This window comes from Tamandua tetradactyla, chromosome 2 (assembly GCF_023851605.1).
Source record: "Tamandua tetradactyla isolate mTamTet1 chromosome 2, mTamTet1.pri, whole genome shotgun sequence".
Lineage (NCBI taxonomy): Eukaryota > Metazoa > Chordata > Mammalia > Pilosa > Myrmecophagidae > Tamandua > Tamandua tetradactyla.
This window is the reverse complement of record NC_135328.1, coordinates 78577239-78601469: the sequence shown is the minus strand read 5'-3', so window position 1 is coordinate 78601469 and position 24231 is coordinate 78577239. Positions and strand designations below refer to the sequence as shown.

At 37.1% G+C, this 24231-nt stretch overlaps 1 protein-coding gene across 2 annotated transcripts in view; it reads left to right on the top strand.

Annotated features, from left to right (window-relative positions):
• ADAMTSL1 (ADAMTS like 1) overlaps window positions 1-24231 on the top strand; it is a 998876-nt gene that overhangs the window by 622531 nt on the left and 352114 nt on the right. For both annotated transcript variants that reach the window (XM_077148079.1, XM_077148080.1), the window contains 2 exons: window positions 1109-1236; window positions 18103-18148. In XM_077148079.1, coding sequence (XP_077004194.1) covers window positions 1109-1236; window positions 18103-18148 — 174 coding nt within the window. The remainder of the gene's footprint in view (window positions 1-1108; window positions 1237-18102; window positions 18149-24231) is intronic.

Below are 24231 nucleotides of genomic sequence, written 5' to 3'. Positions count from 1 at the left end.
TATGGTTTGATTTACCCAAATGTAAATAGGTTTGAAATGTCCATATTTGTCGTATACATATCTTTGATTGCCATGAGAAGATACTGTGTTAATGTTTGGATATCTCATTGCTTTATAGAATAAAAGAATTTGGCCACAATGTACATTAGCTATTTGTAGAATTCTCTCTATACCTATATAACACATTCTTCATATATAATAACAAAATGATTATAGGTAATAGTCATTGAGTGCTTTACTCTGGCTCTCATCTGGATTTAAATTCTTTGCATGGATGATTTTAGCTAATCGTCCTATACAGTGTATACATACGTGTGTGTGCATGAACGTGTGTGTGCGTGAAAAGGCATGGTTAGAATATGATCCCCACTCTACAAAAAGGGAATTGAGGCATGGGGAAGGGGTAAGTTACTTGTTCAATAACATATAGCAAAAACTGGAATCAGTAACCATACCCAGACAGTTTCTCTAATTGCGGTGTCTGTCCTAGTTAGTAACTGTAGCGCAAATTTTGTCTCATATACATAAGAAATGTAAAGTACAACATTGAGACCTGTTCCTTATTATCTTTTCAGCAGATGCAGATTTCATTAGGAAGCCTGTATATAATAAGCAAAATCTGTTGAGGCAATCCCTGCATTATTAAAATTACTTCATGCAGTTGTTCCAGTGAACAAACATGAAAACTAAGAGTGAGATAGCGTCATCAAAGAAATGATGGACTGTGTAAAAATATTGTTAACTTTTGGTAAGCAGTGCGGGTGTACGAATGCCAAAGTTCTCAGAGCAAAGCATCTCTGAGAGTAGCTTCTCTCTTTTCACAAAATTGTGACTTCAGGGCCATTTTTACTTCTAATCCAGATTCCTACTTCTTGCTTCTCCTTCCGTTTGCCCCACTAGTTTAATCCCTTGCCTCCTTCGGTCACGGCCCAGGGTCCCTGGACTCAAATATCCCTCTCCCCAAAATTGCACATCGGCAAACTGGGGAGATGCATCTTTTCATCCCCAGCAGGGTCACCCTGTACAGACGTGCAGGCGGCCCAGATGTTAGGCTGTGCGTTGCGGGGCTCGGGGGCGACCAGATGCTGACCAAGCTCTCTTCTCCCAGAGCTCCAGGACGGCTCGCTCGGAGGAGGACCGGGACGGCCTGTGGGACGCCTGGGGCCCGTGGAGCGAGTGCTCGCGCACCTGCGGCGGAGGCGCCTCCTACTCGCTGCGGCGCTGCCTCAGCAGCAAGTAAGTCCTGCGCCCGCCGGGGGTCTCCATAAGGTCCGCGGGGAGGGGGGTCTCCGTAAGGTCCGCGGGGAGCCGCGGCAGATGCTTTCGCGGTTGGATTTCTGCAGAGCATTTCGCTTTTCACAAACCCAGATGAAGGCGAGGAATAAAAGGAGGGTACCTGGGTTTGTATTTGTGTTTCCTCTAATGTCCACTCCCAGCTAGATCTTATCTGATCAGCCCTATAAAATGTATCTCTATACCAAGGAAATTATGCTATGTGTTTTCATGTTAGAACCGGAACGAGGATTTATTATTAGAAATGAAAATAGTATTTTGGTTCCATAGTATGTTGTGCTTGCTGCATCATCTTAACAATTGTGGTGACAATAATAGCGACAAGGATGGTGTGTTAATTAGCACAGTGAGTTCGTGTTGGATTTCCAGAGTACTTTGATCTCACTCATAGGAAATACTTATAATAAGCAAAGTCGTAGAGTCAGAAAACAGAATATCTGTTAGCAGTGGAATGGGTAAGAATAGGGGATGGAGAGATAAGGTTTGAAATGTGCAGGGTTTCTATTTGGAATGATGGAAATGTTTTGGTCATGGAAGGTGGTGATGGGAGCACAACATTGTGAATCTAATTAATAGCACTGAAGTGTGTATCTGAATGTGATTAAAAGGCGGAAATGTTAGGTTGTATTTTGGCAACAGAATAAAAATAAAAAATTTAAAAACTGTGCAAACTATCCTACACAAAAGTGAGCCCTAAGTCAAACCATGGACTATAGTTAATAGTACAACTATAAAAATGTGCTTTCCCCTGTTCTAGCAACTGTTTCACACCAATGCAAAGTATTAATAATTAGATAGTATATGGGAATACTGTATTTTGTGCACAATTGTTTTATAAATCCACAACTCCTCTAAGGAAGATTTTTTTAATTCAGTGTTTTTTACCATAGAATTACCATGTTATTATTTTAGAATCAAAGATTTCCTAATGCTTGTCTCTCCTTGGCTCTCTCTTTCTGCCATGCCATATCACTTCAAAAATTTTATAACAGAATATTATATTTAAAAACCCTGGGTTTTTTTTTTTCTTTTAATGTGAAATGAAAATTGTGTAGTAAGGCCCCTTTGGTATTTGAAGAAAAATCTAACTTTCATTTTGGACAATTTCTATTCTTCTCCCTGTGTAGTTTGAAGACATCTGCTAGGGATCTCAGAAGGAAGGTGTATTGATCTTCATCATCTTTTAAATTGCCAAGCACCTAAGAAGCTATTTTCTTCATATTTTTATTGTAGTCAAGATCTCTTTACCCTATTAACAATAATTCTGGGTTTATAGCCTCATGTTTCAAAAAGCTAAGCTTTCAGCATCAGAGTTAATGGAGAGACCTAGTATCAGATAGTTCTCTTTGATTATGTTCTTTTATAAGAAATTTTATTTTCAGTAAAATAGATAACTCTAAGCAGTAAGAAATATTAATTGATAAGAATACTTCTGAAAACAAAAATGCAATTATAGCAAAATTAATGAAGTAAAATCAAGCTCTTTCTTATTCATGCTTAACTATATTTAAATCATCACTTAAATATGGTCCTAGATCTATCCCAAGGCTAGATATAGGGCTTATTTGATTCTCTCAACTTGGAAACAGATACTTTCTGAGGTTTCTGTACAGCTTCAAGAGTTAAAACCAATGTGACATTAAAAATTTTTTTAAGGTTTTCTTTTACCCCCTCAACAACCAGTACCATCCCTTCCAATATCAACTAGAATCTATTCTTTTATGCCCTTTAGGTCCTTGGTTCTACAGGAAGGTCTCATAGGTGTTAGAGTTATACAGTGTCACAACAATACTACATAATAACCACTAAATCTTACTAGAATATCAAATAAGTGTTTATTACTGGCTAGGTGGCTCTGATAAGCATGGCTGGGCTTGCTTACATATCTAGGATAGGCAGGCTTCATCCTGGCCAACGTGGGCAGTTCAGTTCTAACCACGTTTCCCTCATCCTCCAGCAGGCTAGCTTAGACAAGTTTTCATGGTAACATCAGAGAGTGAGCAAGCCCCAATGAGAAGCCAGTTTCAAACCTCTGAATGTCATGTTTGCTAGTATTCCATTGGCCAAAGCAAGTAACACAGTCAAGCCCAGAGTCAGAGTAGGAGAGCAAAAATGTTACATGGAAGAGAGACTGTTACAGGAAAGGGTGAAGAATTGGGACCATTTTTTGCATTCTACCATAGATGGTCTTCCTTGGTCACCTTATTCATTCTTAATAAGGTAGTGAACCCAAAGAGTTCTTTTTCAGCCTCCATCCATATTTGGGCATCTGAACTCAATTCGGTCATTTTTTCACTCTTAGGCTATATGTCCTTTTACTTCTAGCAGGTACCTATAAGCTGTGCAGTAATTTAATTTTAAACATTCGAATGCAGCCCAAACAAATCCCACCTACCTAGTGAATTAAACTTCCAGGCTAGTTTCTCAGTCCTGGTATGTGATCTCTTAGATCACTTTCAACTCTGATATTTTATAATTTTATCAATTAATATTTATTTTGTTTCCAACATGATAGAACTACAAAGGAGCCTAGATTATCCAGGTTTGGTGTGATAGATGGTGACTGATAGATGCAAGCTTGTGAGGAGGCACAGTTAACCTTCGAGAATAGAAGACATCTTCTCAGTGATTGTTTGAAGGTTATACAGAAAAAAAAATCAGTAGGTGCAAAGCAGAGTAAAATTAGACAAGCATTAATTATAAAAGCATTCTCAAGGGGTAGTGGCTGATGATCGGGGGGGAATGCCCTGACCTGAGGAATTACTAAGCAGAATCATTTTTTCCTTGACATTTCCTGTGTCCTTTTTCTGCAGCTTGGAGAAAGTAGTAGGCAATACTTGATTTCTCAATTTCTGATATTAGAGCATTGATAATAGCTTTTACCTGCAACCCTGGCTTTAGCAATAAAGGAAGACACTATGAAGATTTCCTACAATCTTTACTAATTTTTGTAAGATTATATTAGACTTCATTGAGTAACTCTACTAATGCAACTAATTACATAAGCAAATAGTTACATAATATCTATTTTCATTTTCTATTGATAAGTAGAAACTGTTACATACTCGCGGTTTTTGATGATGGTCTCTTATACGTTAAGTGAATTAAACAATGTACCAGCTACTTGAGAATCTTCTTCTCTCTCAGATTCTTCACTCTTCATATTAAATACACTGAAATAATGTTTTTAGTGAATTCATTTGTCTGGTTGTCCTACTAATGTGTGTTGTTAATTGGAAATACCCTTCATCAGCCTAACTTACTGAGGCATCTTTATATTTGATGCTAAGAATCTCTCTGAGAACTCTAGGTTTTTCTTTAGTCAGTTAATTTAGTTTTCCCCATAAGGGGTTCCAGATGCATAAGGCACTCAGTAATAGCGGTGTGCAACATTGTCTCTACCACACTGTATTAGGTCTATGCCAAGACTGGGGCCAACTGGGGAGAGTGTAGCTCATTTGAGATGCAGTGAGTCAGATGGCTAGATGTTCCCAAATGTGATGTTAACCTTTACACTGGCAGCTGATGAATATGGCTTTCTCGCTTTCTGAAATGCCAAATGAAACTTCAGACTAATAATAGATTAATTTAATGGATTAATAGTTTAATACTATCATTAATTAATCCCATTAAGAGTATGAATATTTTATTAAATCTCAACTGATTAAATGAAGGACTTGTCTGCTTCATATATATTCAAACAGCAAAAAAAAAGTAGCCTACTTCTGAAATATGACAGAATTTTTAAAACTTTAATAGATTTTTAATTGAATTTTTAAGCTGAATAAAGTTATTAGATGGACAAGAGGTAAAATCATCATGCTGTAGGGGTACCTAAAAAAGATGTATTATTCCAAAGAGATGTGGCTGCCAGAATGGTGTTAATATAAACACAGAAAAATTAAAATAAATGGCCTCAAGGAATCTTATCCCTCAGGAATGGGCAAAGTTACTCTAAATTTCTCATTTCATATTAACTGTGCTGAGAAAGTAAGCTAACTTCTCAAATTTTTTATTGTAAACTCAACTTTTCTTCCATGAAAATTTTGTACTTATATTAATATAGGCTTTAGTTAGCAACTAATTTCTGCACCTTATAATAATAAATACCAACTGTAATACCAAAAGAAAAAAAATTAATGTTAAGATTTGGATTCTAAACAGCTGGTTAGACAAATATCTTTTTTTCTTTTAAATCATCTCATCTCTGTCATAACATCCAATTAAGGTCCACAGGACTTGTTTTGAAAGGTTTTGGAACTTTCAGCTCAAGTGAACCCCAAAGCAAAATTTACCCGTTATTCTTCACCTAGTTTTGCATGTTATCAGCCTTGTTTTCCTTGGAAATATTTGAGTTTTTGTTTAAAGGAAAGATATACAAGTTTAGAATGGGTCTTGACTATTCATGTCATTTAAATGAGGTGGCCTTTTCATTGTATTGCAGGAGACTGCACACTGTGGGACATGTATTTAGGAGTTTGTGGTTGTCTTCCTTTTACTTTTTGGGTTAAGTCTTAATCTAAATATATTGCCAGGACTTCTTATATTCCGTATATCTTTGATGGATGTTTTGTTCCGAGATCTGATCGCTTTTCAAGAGGAAAATGCACTAAGGCCAATAACTAAATGTTTGGGACCAATTTATTGCCTGGTTTATCCAATTTGTTGAAATGAATGATGGTTGAAAATGTGTTTGGTGTCCATAACCTTTATCAGCCATATTGAGAATCTCTAAGACTTGGCTGTCTTTACCTGCTTATTTTCAAATTCATTTTTGGTTAGTTTAATAGTCCTTCTGAAGTTTTTATTTCTCCTTGATTTTTATTCATTCATTCAATTAATATTTATTGAACACCTACAATATATCAGGCAATTTACTAGGTATAACTAACGATTTAAAGCCCAAGGGGCAAGGATTTGGCCTCAGGATATAAATTTGTCCCTGAGTGTCCACTGATTATAGTTGCAAGTTATTTTAAGAACTAAGTGAATGCCTCTGTAGAAGTAGTTCTTAACTCTAGCTGCATTTTGAATAATTTGGAAGACTTTTTAAGAAATGCAAATATCTGGGCCCACAGAAGACCAATTAAATTAGGACCTCTGGGATTGGATCCCTGCATTTCAGAAAATTTTTATTACCTCCTCCCAAGCAATTTTAATGTGCAACCAGAGTTAGAACTGCTGCTGTATGTGGAAAGGGATAGTGCAAATGATGAGGTCTGTCTCCAACTCCCTAGGAATTTAGAAGTTGGGGTTAATACCAAAAAGAAGGAATTTTCTCCTAAAGAGACCTCATTGTGTTGAAATTCTTCACTAAGGTTTCTATGAATGGAAAAGAAGTGGGAAGGAAGTGGTGGACATCAGCATGTCAGGATATGAAAGTGGTGGTCATTTTTAAATACTATGAGTGCAAAAATGTTTCTGGGTGGGTAGACACAGACAGTTGTCTGGTATGGGTCAAGATCAGCCTCGCTCAAGGTGATAAACATTTCTGAAATGTTCTTCCATTCTACTATTACTTTAAGCCTCAAAATATGACCCTTTCAGCTTCCATGTTGTTTGTGAATGCCCCAAGGAAATCTGGGTGGTCTCTGCAAATTCTTTAAAACCCTTATGCCCTCAAAATCATTAAATTTCTTATCCGTAGAGTGACATTTAACTTTCTACCTTCAAGACAGCATCTATCATTAAATATATGTATGTATATATATATATATATATATATATATATATATATATATATATATATATATACACACTTTGACTTGAGTCTTATTATTTCTTCTATTTAGACCCAATTTGTACAATAGCAAAAGAAGTTTAACTATACTGCTTAGTTTCAATAACTGGAGAGAGAGAGAGAGAGAGAGACAGCAAGAGAGAAAGAACAGGAGACAGAGGTAGATTGAGATTTAATGGACACTGGGTATGAAGAGCAAAGAAAAGAGGGATGCCAGAATGGTATACATTGGGGGTGGGGTGGGGATACTTCACCTGGAGACAGAAATGTTAACTATGGAACTCGAAGTGACATCGTATTCATGTGTGATCATCAGCCTTAGCATGTAACAGCTGCAGTCCCTATCGCTGGACTTGCAGGTAACACTCCCTGGTGGGCAATCGTGACACGTTCTGGAAACCTAACACTCATAAAAGCACATCTTGACATTTCATGAATTATTAATCCAATTCTGAACAGAGCTTTCATTGTGGACCAAACAATCGTTATGGCAAATTTAAGAAAAGTCAAAAAAATTAAATAAAAAAAAAAGCACATCTTATTGCTTCTAAGGGCATCTTTATCCTATTCTTTGGATTATTCCTTTAAATCTTATCAGACTACTGAATTTGAATCTTGGCCCCACCACTTTCCAGCTATGTAACACTGGACTAATTTTTAGTTTCTCTGGGATTTATTTTGGTCATCTATGAAGTCAGTTGGGCAGTGCCTATAACAGAATAGTGACTCAGTAAATATTTGTTGAATTAATGTCTGGGGTTCCTTTCAACTCCAAAATTATGTGTGTGACTGAGGGAGAGACCCTGTCTCCTCCAAATATGCTGTCAAAGCTCATCTTGGTGGTTGATACAAAAGCCATTTGTAATGTGAATGGTTTAGAAGAAAAACGTTGTGATTCTCCAGGCCCCCATTTTGTAGTGGAGTCTGTGTGATAAGGAAGGATGAACTTTTGTCTCCAGCCAAAATAGTTCATAAATTCCCAGCTTAGGAGTTGTACTGGGTGAGATAAATCCTAGAGTTTCATAATATACATTTTCCTCATGGGGAAGATGAAAAGGTTGGACTTGTTGTTACTAAAACACATTTGTTTTTACTCTCATTCTTTGCCTCTTTGGCTACTGAACAAATGTAAAGCCATTTGCAAAACTTACAGTTTATGTGTATGTATTATAAAGTGCATGTCCTTCCTGCTGATGGGTCTCAAGCCAGAGGCAGCAATTCCCTTGACCCTCCCCAGACATCTCCCAAAGGGAGCACGTGCATTGCAGTGTCAGATACAATTTAATAAATAAATGAAAATAAACATGTCCATAGAAAAGAGCCAAAGGTCTCTTTCTATTGGTAGCTATTTAGTTTCCTTGTAACTTTTTTTATCTTCAGATTGTTTTGGAAAGATTTTATTGGGCTTTCAGGGCTCAAAGATTAGCGCAAATACAGGGCCAACAGCTTCTTATGGCCTGAAATTATCCTTATAAAATTTACTCCTTTTGTGCTTATTGCCCCTTCTTTTGGCTCCTTCCTTCTCTTCCCTGCCCCCTTCCTTCCTTCCTTCTCTCTAGAAGTGTTTGTGGAGTGTTTACAGTACACCAGGCACTTTGCTAGACACTGTAGCTCAGAGATCAAACACATGGACCACGGTGGAGAAAAGCAAATAAAGAGACAAAAATACAGTTTTCTAAAGCTGAAGAGAGGGCTGGAGGGCCACAGAACTATGTCCTAATCCTTGAAAATGCTGGGTGCTTTCCTGTCTCTGTCTCGTCTGCTGATGAGCCTCTACCTGCAATGCCCTCATTGCCCCATGCCCACCCATCAAAATCCTAAATGTTCTAGTCACCTCCAGCAGTCCCCCTTAGTTTCACTTTGCTGTGTTAATGAGGCATTTTATTCACAGCACCTTTAATTACCTTTACACAGTCTGGCTCGTGATAACTATTTATCTAGCACTATCTCCCATTAGACGGTAAGTGCCATGGACATGATTTTCTCCTTGCTTTTCTTTATTTCATCCTGCTTTGCATATAGCAAGTATCCACTCAATGTTGGATGAGTTTTCTAACTTGAGTAGTAGGGCAAGAAACCTACTGAAATACTTTCAGAGGCAGAAATAGGGAGGGAGATCTGTTCCTCAAAAACCCCCCTTCTCTTATCACACTCTTACCACTCTTATGAGGGGTCAGAGAAGTCTTTTTATTTTATTTTATTTTTTTATTATGAAAAATAACATCTATACAAAAAAGCAATGAATTTCAAAGTGCATTGCAACAATTAGTTATAGAACAGATTTCAGAGTTTGCTATGGGTTACAGTTCTACAACTTTAGGTTTCTACTTTTGGCTGCTCCAAGACACTGGAGACTAAATGAGAACCTATCTTCTCTGTTGTAACTCCACCTTCTCCTTTGATCTTTCTCCTAATCTTTAGGGGTATTTGGGCTCTGCCTATTCTAACTCTTTCATGTTGGAAGGGGCAGTTGATGAGATGCGATGGGGAATGGAACTCATTGTTGTTCTGGAAAGGCTGGCCCCTCTGGGTTTCAGCCTGGCCCCTCTGGCCTAGGAACCCATCTGGAGGTTATAGGTTTCTGGAAAGTAGTCATAGTACATGGAATCTTTGTAGAATCTCGGATAAAGCCCTAGGGGTTCTTTAGGGTTGGCAGGAATGGTTCTGATTGGAGTTTGGCCATCCATGATAAATAGCAATATCTAGCTAAAGCTTGCTCAAGGGTAACCTCCAGAGTAGCCTCTTGACTCTACGTGAACTCTCTCAGCCACTGATACCTTATTTGTTACAATTCTTTATCCCTTTTGGTCAGGAAGGCATTATCAGTCCCACGGTGCCAGGGCCAGGCTCATCCCTTGGAGTCATATCCCACTGGAGAAATCATTTTTGAGTCATTTTGAGTTCATATTAGATGCTCAGTAAATATAAATGACTTTACATAAGAAGGTGTTATACCAAAGCTTACTCTCCGAAAGCATTGTACAGAAAGCACTATACAAGGGTTCGTTTTCATTTTCAGAGTGCTTATTTTACAGTGTCTAATTACATCATCAGAGCAGTATGCTCAGAGCAGTTTCTGGCTTCATCAAAAGCTAGACATGATCATTATGGCATAAAATGACATTGTTCTTTCTCTTTTCTGTTTTGATTACATGAACATGCTCCTCATTTTCATAATCCCAGCCCACATTTGTAAGAACTCAGTGCTTCGTTGTAGCATGTTTTTCTTTGAAGAACAGGCAAAGATATGTAAAATCATTCTTGTTTGGAGAAAATCATTGGCAGCGATTTTTCTAGTTGCCATTTAGAAAGTCCCAAATGATCATAATAACAAATAAACCAATTTGAAACTCACAGGGAGAATTCCAATATCTAGTCTACAATATTCTCATATAGGTCTGAATCTTAATTTAGCAACTCTGCAGTCTCTTAGCTGCTGCTCAAGAAACCATAAAAGTACAGAGTTTTCCTCAGCTCCCAGTTCCTCAGTTCTTCTTAAGAGAACATCAAACAACCAGAGGGGATGTCTTCTTGGAATGTCTCCCCAAACCTACATAATTTCCATTTATATTGAATTTGGTTTCCACATTAAGTTTTACATATTCAGGGTCTGTATACATAAATCAGGGTCTGTATACGTAAATCAGGTCTCCAAGTTGGCACATTCAGAATTCAAACCACTTTTATAATGAGACATCAGTATAGAACAGAAGTATTGAATTATAAAACTGAGGTCACAAAAAAATGTTATCTATGCCAAAGAAACACTTTTTTTTTTTTCATGGGCAGGCTTCGGTAAATGAACCCAGGTCTCCAGCATGGCAGACAAGAACCCTGACACTGAGCCACCGTCACTCCGCCCCAAAGAAACAATTTTATGTTAGCTCCCATCTTATGGCATCATTTTTAAATCTGGACTCCCCTACCCCCTCGTCAGTTTAAAATTGCTTTCAAAACGCAGCCTTACAGCAGGCTTTTCTTTGGGCTCACTAGGCCCCGATAAAGCCTCTGGCAGATTATGAAGAGCCAGTGTGACACCAGGGCTGTGTTTGTCCCTGGCCAACTCACCTACTGATGGATGACGCCTGGCAGCGTGCCTCCGTGTTGTTTGTTGTATTATTACAACAGAAAGCATTTTCAAAAGCTCCATTTATCAAGTTGTCATAATAGTTTGGCTTCCATATCTATCTACCCAGAAAAAAAAATAAATCTCTCCCTTAGCACTAATCTGTTTGAGCATGGGATGTATCACATGCAGAAGAGGCCCTGGAAAATGAATAAGGATCCTGTGGTGGGATTCAGGGACCTTTCAACCAAATGCTTAAGGGAAGAAATATTTTTCTGGGTATACTTTTGAAGGTCCCATAGCACGAAGGTCCTCTGTCTCCTTGTTTTGAGGTTACTTAGCACTGTGGGTTGTGTGTGTTGGGCATGCATTATTTCTAGAATTTCGGTGCCTTCGTTTAATGCAGGAGACATAACTTCAAATTGCAAGGGGGGGGGGACCTTGAAGATTAGCCATATAGAAGGTCAGAGGCACCTTTTCATATTTCAGATCTATTTTTCCACAGGCAGTTGTTGCCAGATTAAACATTACTTGTTATGGAGAATCCTGTAAGCAAATTTCTTATTATCTGAGGTAGGTGGTTGTCTGGGAGTACCAGGTGGTAGGGGCAGGGGTTAAAAAACATTGTACAGAGTAATTATATGCTTATTAAATATTTATTAAATAATTTGAATCTATTAATATTAATAAAGCACTCGGTAGGGATGCATATTAGAAACATTTCCAATTATTTAGAGATATATAACAAGGGTGCATTGTAAGCATGTCATCTATAGCTACTTTTTGAAGAAGGGGCAGTGCTACTTTGACTACTCCTGTTGGGACCTTGGCACTAAGCTCCCCATAAATAAAGTTTTCATGTGAACAAAGTTCATTTTGATTCTCATGGAAGACACTGTAAATTGGACAGTTAAATAGATATTTTAAAGCTGGAGCAAAAGTAGAAGTTTGAAGAATGACTCTTTTAAGCATGAATGAAATGTGGAGAGCTAAGGAAAGATTAAGCCATGGGATTTATGAAACCCAAAGGCATGGGATATCTCACACCTCCTCCTTCTCTCCCATGCTGGGCAAGACCTCCACTGGCCAGTTGTTCTGCACAGACCCTGGTTCTAGGTCCCATTAAATTGAGCCATATAATTGTTAAGTTAATTGATACCAAGTGTTGTTTCCTGAAAGAACCTCTTACAGTACCATGTTTGTGAAAAACAAAAGCATGCCGGATAACACGTTTGCACTCGGTTCTGTCAGGTCTTCCCAGAATTTATTTTTTCTCTTGAAGTCTTTGTAAAAAGCCTCAGAAATGTGCAAGTGTTTTAACTGGCTACTCTCCTGCCACAGAGCTCCAGTGAGAACTGAAGTGCTCATTTGAAGTGAGAGAGGAAAATAGCTGCTCAAATACTACATGCAATCCCTGCTTTGGCTGTAAATATTCCATGGCCATTTCAGGATCCAAAGTTTAAATGGTCCAGAGTCCTTCTAGCTTGAAAGGCTAAGATGGCTTTATGTCCTTTCTCTTTTAAAGTGCTCATAGTTTCCTTTTGACTGACAAGAAGAAGGGAGACATAAGGAAATTCACTGTCCTGGTTTAAAATTCTTTGCCCCTGTATCCATATGAGAAATGCAGGAGGTATTCGGAGAAATACAACCTCTCCTTATTTAGCAGCATGCTACACTTAGAGAAATCAAAGATAAAGCCTGGAACTTCATGAGCCAAATATAAATGCATTTGTCCATTAAGAACCCTGGGGTTTTAAATTCACAGTGATGAGACTTTCTTGAAATTGTCACTGAAATAAGTCTGGTTATATCACCTGAATGCTCTGTTTGCTAAGAGAGGAGATGGGAAGGATTTTAAAGTAAAAGAAAGGTTGATGTAACTTACCCAATTTTGTTTATTCTTAGTAAGAGAAAAATCATATCAGCTTCCCTTTTTAAAAGACAAATTATAGAAGCAGAAGGAAGCAGGAAAAAAAAAAAAGAGGCAGCAGCAGCCAGCAAACTGCTAAAGCCTTGAAAGAAAGCTTTTAATTTTCCATAGCAATTAATCTTTCCTAAGGTTTAAATTATGATCATTGAAATGAAGATAACATCAGTATTTTAAGACTTGAAAGAGTTTGAGTGGTTAATTATATGCCAATGAAAGGCAAATAAAGTATATGCCTCAATCCTATACTAATCCCATTATAGGTGAATTAATGTCTCAGTGGTTCACAGACAATGGTGTCTGACTGAGTTGATTTCCATTTTTAAGAGAAATAATTAAGTCAGCATCAATAAATGGCTCAGAGTAAAGTGCTAAAACAAACAAATAAGGAACTTTCTGAATATATTCAGTTTGGAATACATTCTAATTTTTATATTGTTTTATTTCATACGTGATCCAATTTCTGAGTCAATAATTGGTACAGTAAACTTAACTCACAAACACACTCCTAAAACTATTTTATAGTTTTTGTTGGAAGGAGGTACTTACTTAAATCCTCTGGTATCAGTGGTCTATAACTTTCCTTTAAAACCAGTTTGGACTAAAATTTCTAATGTTTGTTTTTATCCCAAGAGGTGAATTTTATTTTGTGTAAAATGTGAAGGAAACCATTCAGCTGTTTTCTATTAGCAAGTATTTTTTTTAAGAAAAGATATTTTTTTCACAGCCTAATTCTCAGATCAGGATTTTGCACCCAGATAAATGCTTGGGATAAAGGATGGAGAAATTCACATTTGCCAAGAATAAACCCTTTTCTTTAGTATAGTCACTTTGTTACCTAAATTTATATTCAAATTCAATAATTTTTGTTAGAAATAAGCTTCTCTACAATGAAGTTTTTTTACACTGCATTTTACTGGCCAGCGTGGTTCTCTTTCAGGTATTCCAAATGATCAGTACATGTCTACATATTCTTTACTTACCAGAAGTAGGTTCTTACAGAATTGAGAAGCAGCTAATAAATTGATGTAAATAACAAGGTACACTTATCCCCGGGCCAACTCCCCACTCAGCTTCCCAGATTTTTAATCTAGTGTTAGTATCTTTAATATTGTTATTATCAATGAAGAAGGTATGGGTTTACAGGGCAGCAACTTGTTCCTTTTCTTATTGTTTTCTGTACTTCAGAGTTAGCCAAACTTGAGTTCTAATCCCTCATATGTGACAGCCTTGATCTTCTCACTTATTCAATGAGAATAATGCAGTCTTGCAGAGTTGTTGGAAGATTAGAGACAATGTACATAGAATACCTAACACTGGGCCAGATACCTATAGCAAGGGCTCAGTATATGATAGGGTCTAATATTACTATTATTATCCACAGTTTAAAAATATCTTTTAATAATAAGTATGTTACCAAACTCAAGCATTACCACCTTAAAATTATATTTTAGACGATTAAATTAAATAAACTCTCAGGAGAAAAGTACTGCACTATAGTAAAGGGGAAAATGTAATTCACTGGCAGAACCCAATTATTTGCAAGTTGATATTAGGAGTTAGACAATTGCAAGATATCCTTTGGAAATTGTAACGTGTTTTTTTCTTTGTTTGTTTGTATGTTTGCTTGTGATTTTTGTACTAAATAAGAAGTATTCAAATCAATCTTTTTTATATATGCTTATATCTCCTACTACCCAAGAGTGCTTTTAAAATATGCATAAATATTTCTAGTTTAAAATGACTGGGGGCCTTGTGACGATGGCTCAGTGGCAGAATTCACACCTGCCATGCCAGAGACCCAGTTTCGATTCCCAGTGCCTGCCCATGGAAAAAAATTAAAAATTTAATTAAATTTAAAAAATAAATAAATAATAAAATACCTGAGAAAGCCTTGTTTAAATTTTTGAAACAGGTTTTTTACCGTTTTTGGTTTGTTTTATTTTGTTTATATTTTTATTAAGTGACATCTCTGTAGTAACCCATGGCCCCTTAGTTTTGAACAGAGCTTTTATACCTTATCACAGTTGGTTTTCCTTTCCTGTCTGTGTCCACTTGACGTGTGGCAAACGACTGTGAGAGGGCAAGTGGCTTGTGTAAATAGAAAACCGACGTCTGTAATCCAGGTCTTTAAGCTCCTGATTCAGAATTATTGCCATTATCCTTTCAGGGACATAATGTTAGGAAAAGAAAATGAAAGGAGTGTGAAAAAACATACAGTAGTAAAGTCTTAATGATTAACATGAAATTCACTTTTAGAAAGCAGAAAAGCAGTATTTTAACTCACCTACTTTAAAACCTTTAGTGGTTCCCCTTTGCCTTTTGCAGAGTTCAAAATTAGAAAATATTTCTCTCATCTCCTGTAATTCTTAACCTAAATCTTAAACTCCAACAGAACAGAACTGCTTGAAAATTTGCAAGCACACCATATGTTTTCATACCTCTACGCCTTTGTTTATAGTTTCTTCTGTGCATATCTTTAACTCTGTTTCAATAACTTATATTTTTACACCTTGTTACTTAATAGGTCAAATGAGTACATAATACTTATATTAGAGGCTGTTTGAAGTGATTCACAGCATTAACTCGTTTCTTCCTCATAATAACTCCAGGAAGTATGTATTATCCCACTTTATAAGTGACAAAACTGGGATATAAAAACTGAGACCTAGAGCCAGGATTATGGAAAGAGCAGGTTAGTTTCAAAGTGGGTGCTCTTAACTGCTACGCTAAGTTTCATACGCAGTGGGAATTTCAGCATTGAAAAAGATCACATTCAGCCAACACTGGTGTCCCAATGGTATGCTATCAAAGGCCTCCCGATTTTAGAATCAATTACATTGTGAATTTACTCTCAAACTGAAGTTTAGCTAAAGTTTAGCTCTCATGTTTTCAGACCCCAGAAACTTGATGTTTTCAGTTGTATCAAGGACAGATCCTTCTTTGGGGGTGGACTCACAAGGACTTGGCCCAGGAGATAAGTGTCAGTTTATTAACTTACAATGATGTCATATTAACCATCCATCACGTGGACATGGTATTAATGTCAGCATGGCCAGCACTCTGCCTGCCTCTCAGCAGTCATGAAAAACCAGATCACTCTTGGCAAGTTGCATGCTCAACATGGCAGTGTAACGGGGGGTGGTCCTCAGATGGAGTGAACTTTCATTGGCATCAGACAGTGTGATGCATCTGTTTGGGGTGGCAATGGCCTTGCCAGTGGGACCTGAGGACTCAAAGTTCACTGGCCCTTTGCCTAGGACATTGCTGACTGGACACTGACAGCCATGCATCTTTGTCACGCTCCTTTTTTTATGATTCTATGCCTTACCAACTCTTCTTTTTCTTTGACACCTCCCATTCTTAATATATATTGACCTATTCAATCTGGTCACGTTACGTTTTCAGGCCCGAGACCCTTTCTATCTCTTTAAGATAGCCTTTGTGTAATTGTATTTTCAGAGGACAACTTTATTTTTTGATAATTCTTTTGACTTAACACAAATACTATCAAACAAATATATTGAATTGTAATTACATGAGCAATTCTCTTAATTGATTTCAAGTTCTTTGGTAAAGACCAGGTTATGTTAATTCTTTGTATTCCCAGAAGTCCTATGCCTGGCACGTAGAAGGAGCCCTGAGGATGTTTGTTGGCCAACTAAATGAACTAAGAGACGGTAAAGAATAGTGGTTTTGTGTGTAAGCTCTGAAGCTGTATGGCCTGGCTTCAATCCTCAGATCTATTAGTTGTCTGATTTTAGTCAGTTGCTTAACGTCTCTAAGCTTCTGTGTCCTTATCTGTAAATGGGATAGCAGTAGTACCCTATCCCCCAGGATTCTTGAGAAGAATTAAATGACTTAATACAAGTGAAAAAACCCTTAGAAATGTACTTGGCATTCTGTAATTATTAGCTATTTGCAGAACTACTCTCTCAAATTTCCATATTATGTATTTATTTTTTTAAGGTGTGATTTATTTGGAAAAGAGCAGAGTACTGTGGTTCATAATTTAAGTGTCATCATTGAATGTTTTATCAAAACTTGTTGGTCTTGTTCTTGAATTCAGTAACATGGAAACTCCCATATATTGCTGGTGGGAATATGTAATGGTACAACCTTCATGGAATGTAGTTTGGCAATGTTTTATCAAGAGCCTTACAAAAGTTCATTCCTTGTAGTCTAGTAATTCCACTTCTAGAAATGTATCTATTCTAAAGGCACAGTCAGAAACTTGGAAAAAACTTAGGCATGAAGATGGTTTATCCCACTAGCATTTATCAAGCCCCAAATTGGAAATTACTTAAATGACAAGTAATGAAAGAATAATTATACAATTTATATAATATCACTTGATGGAATATTATGTAGCTCTCAAAATGATGTCTTTAAGGTTATTCTGTATTTGGGGAAAATACATTAAAAAAATTTTAACCAGAAAGAAAGTAGACTACAAACTCTTTGAATGATATGACTCCTTCTTCACTGGAAGAAAATAAATCAAAATAATAGTGATTGTCTTTAGGTAAAACAACTATAGGTGGTAGTGTTTTATTTGTTTGTTTGTGTTTTGTTATCTGTCTTTTACTAAACCTCTATAATGAGCATGCTTTTTAGAAGTAGAAAACAGTTTTTAAAGAATTCTTTGTTTAGTCCAATTTTTATCATTTCAATATCTAAGATTTTTTCAGTGTAATATCTCTTCAGCTTTATACCAGAAATAATTGAGAAGACAGGATTCATTTAATTCAAAACCTTTTTCAGAAAACCATACATTAAAATTTGTCTAGTTACATAAGCACAAGCTAAAAGTAATTTTGCTTGAAATTACAAGTTTGCTTGAAAACTTTTGAAACAAAATGAATGCTTAATTTCAACTGTTATGCAGAAATCAGTTAACATATACAAATTCTTTAGATCTGTTCAGTTAATAGGAACCTACTCCACTAAGAACTTACCCAGAAAAAAAAGAGGCTCTTGTACCAATATTAAAAATGAATTTTTTCTATGAGTAAAAAGTTAAAATTTTGAGCCTTTTATAGGTAGTAATGAATATTTTTCCCTTTTATTACTTAGGAGCTGTGAAGGAAGAAATATCCGATACAGAACATGCAGTAATGTGGTAAGTTTGAGGTTCTGTGATTTTGATAATTTTTTTTTCAGCACTAGAAAATGCTAAGCGTCTTTATGTGTCCTAAGCAGGAAATTGATCAATTAGTATTTCACTAAGAGCTATGGCCTCATGCTGTAATGACTATAGAGCAATAAAAAATTTAAAAAGTTTTAGTGTTGCACAAGAAAATGTTTTAATAATTGGACCAGATTAGAACTAACTAGACTGTTTCAAAATAAAGACCCTGCGCTTCCTCTCCGCTTTCTTCTTTTTCACGTAAAGGTCTCATGAAAACCAGTAGGAGGAATGACAAAAGCGAAATGCTCCCATTTCGGGGAGCATCATGAAATAAATAGTAGTTAATCAAACTCAGATCTGACAAATTTATTCATTCATTCCACAAGTGTTATTCATTGCCAGCTATGCGTGAAGCACTCTGCTAGTACAAGGAGAAATAATATGTGGTCACTGTTTGAAAGTGTCTCTCATATAGTATAGGGGTCTTGAGAGAGAAGACAGATCTGCACATAACCATTTTCCAGGGCAAATTGTGACAAATGCTGTAAGAAAGGGATAAAGTGTTTTGTGGATTAAAAGCATGGAGAAATCTGCAGGGACTTAAGGAAAAGGTGATTTGAAATAACGCTTAAAGGACTAGAAGAAATGTGACTGACCTGTAATGGATGTGACAGGTGGGGGCAGCCAGTCCAAGTGGAAGTGACGCGATAGACAGCTATGGAGGCTGAAGTGTCTGAGGTGTGTTCTGAACACTACTGTGGGAGGATTTTGCACAGTGGTATAGAAAATAAGAATTGAAAGGTATTTGGGGGTTACAGGATGAGGAGATCTGAATGTCATTCTTCCAAGTTTATATTAGTCCAGTGAATGATGGGGCATCACTAGAGGTTTTGTAGCAAGTGTCTGATATTACAGAGTTTCACTTTAGGTAGGTAAATATGATAATAATGCGAGAGATGCATTGGACTAGGAAATGGATGAGGAGCTAAAGAAATGAGTTAGCCAAGAAGTATTAAGGGCTTAAACTGCGAGGAAAGAAAGTGGGAAGAAAGGAAACAAAAAGGCTTATGCACGTTTGGAATTTTTGCACTTGCTCGTCTTTCTGTTAAACAGACACCTTCCTCAGTGTTTGCGTGATTGGCTCAGCATCAACTCAAACATCATGTCCTCAGAGAGGTTTCTTTGACCATGGTATCCAACATGGCTGATTGCTGCCCCGACCTGATCCCTACAATACTCACTCACATTCTATGTCCTTTGCAGCACTTCTCTCTATCACAGTTTATCTTATTTGATTACTTGTCTATCTCTCATCCTTCTCTAGTATGTAATTCCATGTTCACTGCTTTATTCTAGTGCCTGGCACAGTGACTAGTACATACTAAGCATGCATTGAATATCTGCTGAATGTGGAATGAAAACTCAGTGGAAGAATAGTGGGTACCATTATCAAAAGTAAGAAAGTTGGGAGGATATTTGGGAGAGGAAATAGTGAATTTAATTTAGGGACATACAAGCTGGATTTGTAGGTAGTATTTTCAAATGGGTAAAGATTTTTTAAGAAAACTTGAGGCTGCTTATGAAGTACAGGCTCAGTTTGCTCTGTAGAGAAGTTTTCTAAGTTACCTGCTACAAGTAGAGGAAATGAGTTGGACTTGGGAGTGTGCAGAAAGTCTAGAAGAGCTACTGGCAAAATTGGGTAGAAGTCAGCAAAACAAACTAAAGGAGTTATTGGGCAGCAGCAAGGGCTCAGCTGAGCTTAGAGAACTTGATCTTACAAAAATATGGTCAGCAGGGTTTTAAATCTTAGTCCAGCATACCGAGATGCACCAAATTAGGAGTAGAAAAAATGGCTATTGGAGATGATGCAAGGCCAGAGTACAGACGAGATGAGCAAATGTTAGTTAATTGAAAAGTATTTATATTTTTAAATGGCTAGCCAGGGAGAGTGCAAGGAACTAGAAGGCATAATCATTGGGGATAAGAATAATTGTTCAATAGAAAATTTTGCATAGCTCATTACTGTATTCCCATCTAGAGCACTAGGTGCCAGATAATGTGGCTTATATCAGTGTCCTCTTCACCACATGTGTGTGTGCACACACACACACATTTAATTATATAATTAAAAGGCTCAAATAGTTATAGTTTTTAATTGACAGTATTTTAGAAATGAAAAATAGTTTCTTGATGAAATATACTTCAACTCTGTTTTTTTTCACTATCTTTTTATTATAGTGATATCTTGTATATGTTTGTCTACAAAACATTACAAGTTATTAAACATCATAATACCATTAAAGTAATTAAAAGCAGACTGTGATATTATTCCGTTCCTTTTCTTTCCAGCTTTTAAAGTGAAAGGATGGGTCCAAACAGTCCTAAGTAGGTAAATAAAAGCATTCTGGGCAGATTTCTGCACACCCTTTTCTTAAAGCTCTTCAGAAGCAGCCCACAGCACCCTTGCTGTCATCATGAGCCTTTTCATGGGCAGAGGCAGGCTAAGATTCTGAATCCAATGTTACTTAAAACCCTTAGTATTACATAAGCCAAATCTTTACAACTTGTAGACTCAATCTGACACTAAGTTTTTATGAGAACCTAGAGTCTTCAAAAAAAAAAAAGCTGTGAAGCCTTTTTTTCTGGCTTTTGGCTACCACAGAAGAAACACTGCCAAAAAAACAAACAAAAACTATTGTAAGAATGGATCTTTTCATAAGCCAAATTTTTAAGCTAAAAATTTCAGGACGTTTCAGTTAAATATCCTCCTCTTCAGATACTTCTTTTGGAAAAAAGATAGGGGCCTCTTGTTATCTAAGTCTCCAGGGTCACTTCTTAGTCCTTGGCCAGCCTCCTGGTGTCCTTAAACACCTCACCTCTGAAGAGTCGACCTCCTTTCCTATTCTTCATGGAGCTGCTGCATATCACATTTCTCTGAGTTCTTGTTCCCCAAGACAGGCTGAGGAGTAGAAAATGTCGAGCCAGTTTCCCCATTTTTCTGGCTTGCCTGAAAAATCAACTCACAGACTTTAAAATTTTATTGCTAATCATGCTAGAGACCCAGTATATCAATAAAGGAAATTTATAAAGGTTTCCATCATGTTTGCATAGTTCTCATAGTCATGGCACCTTCTTGGACTATTCTAGCTGGTCCAAAAAGGTTATTCATAAAACTATATGAATATCCTAAGGACATAGTTTATCTGACCTTTCCTATTTTACAGTCTTCAACTCTGTTCTAGGAGTTCCTCTGCAAGGAAAGACTTAAGATACTTTTGGGAAAAAATAGTAGGTCAGTTAGGTCTCAGAGACTGAGTGAATCCTTGGAATCCATCAGAAAAGACCATGTTGGGACACACCTTTATATTTAGTCAAATTAAACCAAAAATCTGAACCTCTTGACGTTAATTATACATTTTAAATTGATGTTCAAATGTCTAGATTACTGTTGTATTACTAATAAACTTTTTCATCTTTACTATTCCCTTAAGCTTTGCATGAGTCAATATTTCAGACAGGGACAGCAACTAGCAACACTATAGACCGAGATGCCTGGGGTAGCTGATGGCACTCTTAAATCCTGCATTAGGATTTTGTTCCCCCAGTGCAGCATTCTACTGTTTTAAAAAAAATCTGTTACGAGGAGTTGGCGACCCACATTTCCATATCTCTTCCTAAACTCTTAGGCAGGGCAATCAAGAAGTGGAAGGTGGGATAGGCGTCCACGATTCCTGTCTTCTGAGGAATGGTTAAAGAAACTAAGAATATTTTTAGCAGTACAAAGATGTAACATCATACCTTCTTTCAAAATATATTTATTGAGCCCAAAAACTATTCTAGATTCTCGGGTATGTGACCCCACTCTCATGAAGCTTTCATTTTTGTGGAGGAAAATAGATTTCAAATGAACATAAACAAATTATTTTAAAAGAAAAAGCAGCAGGATACTGGATGGCAAAGCAAGGAGTTGAAGTAAAATGCCTGTTAGTGTGCTACTGGAATAGTTCAGATGGTTGCTTGGACCAGAGTGGCAGCGATGTGCTTTAGAGATGGAGTATCCTTCCCTAAGACAGTTTGTCTCATCCTAAATTTGACACAAGCCACTTTTATGGTCTCCACCATTACTGCTATGGAATGTGTTGTCTGCCACATTCCAACAGGAGACAAAGGCATCAACTAGTTATGACCTAAGAGGACAAAATGACCACGGCCAAGTTTATAACTTCTTTGGGCCCCTATGTCTGCACATGAACAATGACAAGGTTGAAGTAAATGGACTCAAAGGTCCCTTCCAGCTCTAAAATTCTGTAATTCTTCCACATTACTCTGTCTGTGCTAGATTGGATTTGGATCTGAATGCAGATCAATAAAGATGTCTTTGTTGGTTTAGTTGCTGGCAATATCCTAGTGAAAAGATTTACAGCCAGCAATAAAGTAGAGTCAGAGTGAAAAGAGCCAATGTGGACAGTAGAAGCAAAGAATTTGTCCTTCCTACCGAACTTGACCACCCATCTTGACCAGTAACGTTCATCATCCAAGTTGGGAAAGTTCATAGCATTCACAGAGTTGTTTTCATGGGTTTTTAATGGTAGATATAAGATAAATCCCCTTTGGCACATATGTCCACTTTTCTCATAAGTCCTTTCGACAACATAAAGTCAGAGAACATTTGCAAGGATTGGACACTCTACAACAAGCCTTTCTTGGTCAGAATTTGAAAGAAACTCCTGGAACAACATTTTCAGATCACTGAAATATGCCTGGGGTCTAGACAAATGCTGTAGTAAATAACAACAACTGCAAGAGTCAGTCAGTAAGCCTGCCTCCTGCAACACTGGGCCATTTTCCAGCCAAGAGGCACTTCTAAGATGGGAAGTAAGTTAACTTTCTCATAATCAGGTCCTCACTCTAGTAGCTAAAAATAAGACATGGTGCTGCTTGATAAGGGCATTTGTTTATTCGCTTGTTCACTTATTCATTCTTGCTCAAAGAGAGAATTTTTGTGTTCACATGTCCAAACCTGTTCACTAGGTTAATTGTTCATTTATTTGACTAGCATTTATTGAGCACCTTACTCTTATTCACCACCAGGAATGTTAAGAGCCAGTGCTATTATTAAAAGGCCGGTATCCATGCTTGGGGAAATCAGAGTCTAATGAAAAAGACAAAATACATAAACATAAAATTAAATAAATGTAGAGTTAAGTACGAAGTGCTGAGAGGTCATGGAAGGACCATGTCTGATTCTTTCACCACTCATATGCCAGCTGCCTAGCATTAAGTGGCTAACACTGTCCTTCTGAAACTGTGCACCAGGGAGAATAACAAACACAGTGGTGTTGCAGGATATTTTTAAATTTCAAGGGAAACACAGCAATACTTGGCCTGTGTTAGGCACCATGCAAACTATTAGACCATGCTATACTCCTTTCAATGACACCTTATTGTTGCATAATTGGATCTGCTTTGATTTAAAAAAAGGCAAGTACTGCAAGAAAATCACTGTGGAACAGGAAATGGAAATGACACTGTCCAATCTGATTTCAGTCTTTGAGAAGTTGTTCAGTGCCCACCGGGCCACACATCCCATTAGTAAGTAAATGTGTTTAATTACTAATGAAAGAAAATATTATTTTTCTTTGTGTGTATTGTTTTTTCAAATGAGCTACTAAGTTGTTAAGACACAAATACTTATTAAGTTGTTTGAACCTAACTCTTAATAAATGGAACTGTTAGGTATTTCTTTGGCCTAAGGGTGCCAAGAAAAAAATTTCTGAGACAATAAAGGCTGCTATGAACAGAGAAAGTTTGGGAACCTGTGTTCTAACACATTGTAGGCACTCAACAAATATGATGAATGCATATTTGCAGAAAGTCTCTTAAGTGGGAAAGAAATTCTGGGTGAAAGAATGTTGGTTTCTTCCTAGTAACTGTTCAGAACCCTCCATCTCCTGGAGAATGCTCTCAGAGGACACCACAGGCATCCTTCCCAGGTCTTCCCAAGGTTTACTCAGTTCTCCCTAGCAGAGGCCCAAAGCAATGTGCTGCTCGCCAGAGCCCTCCTTACTGAACGA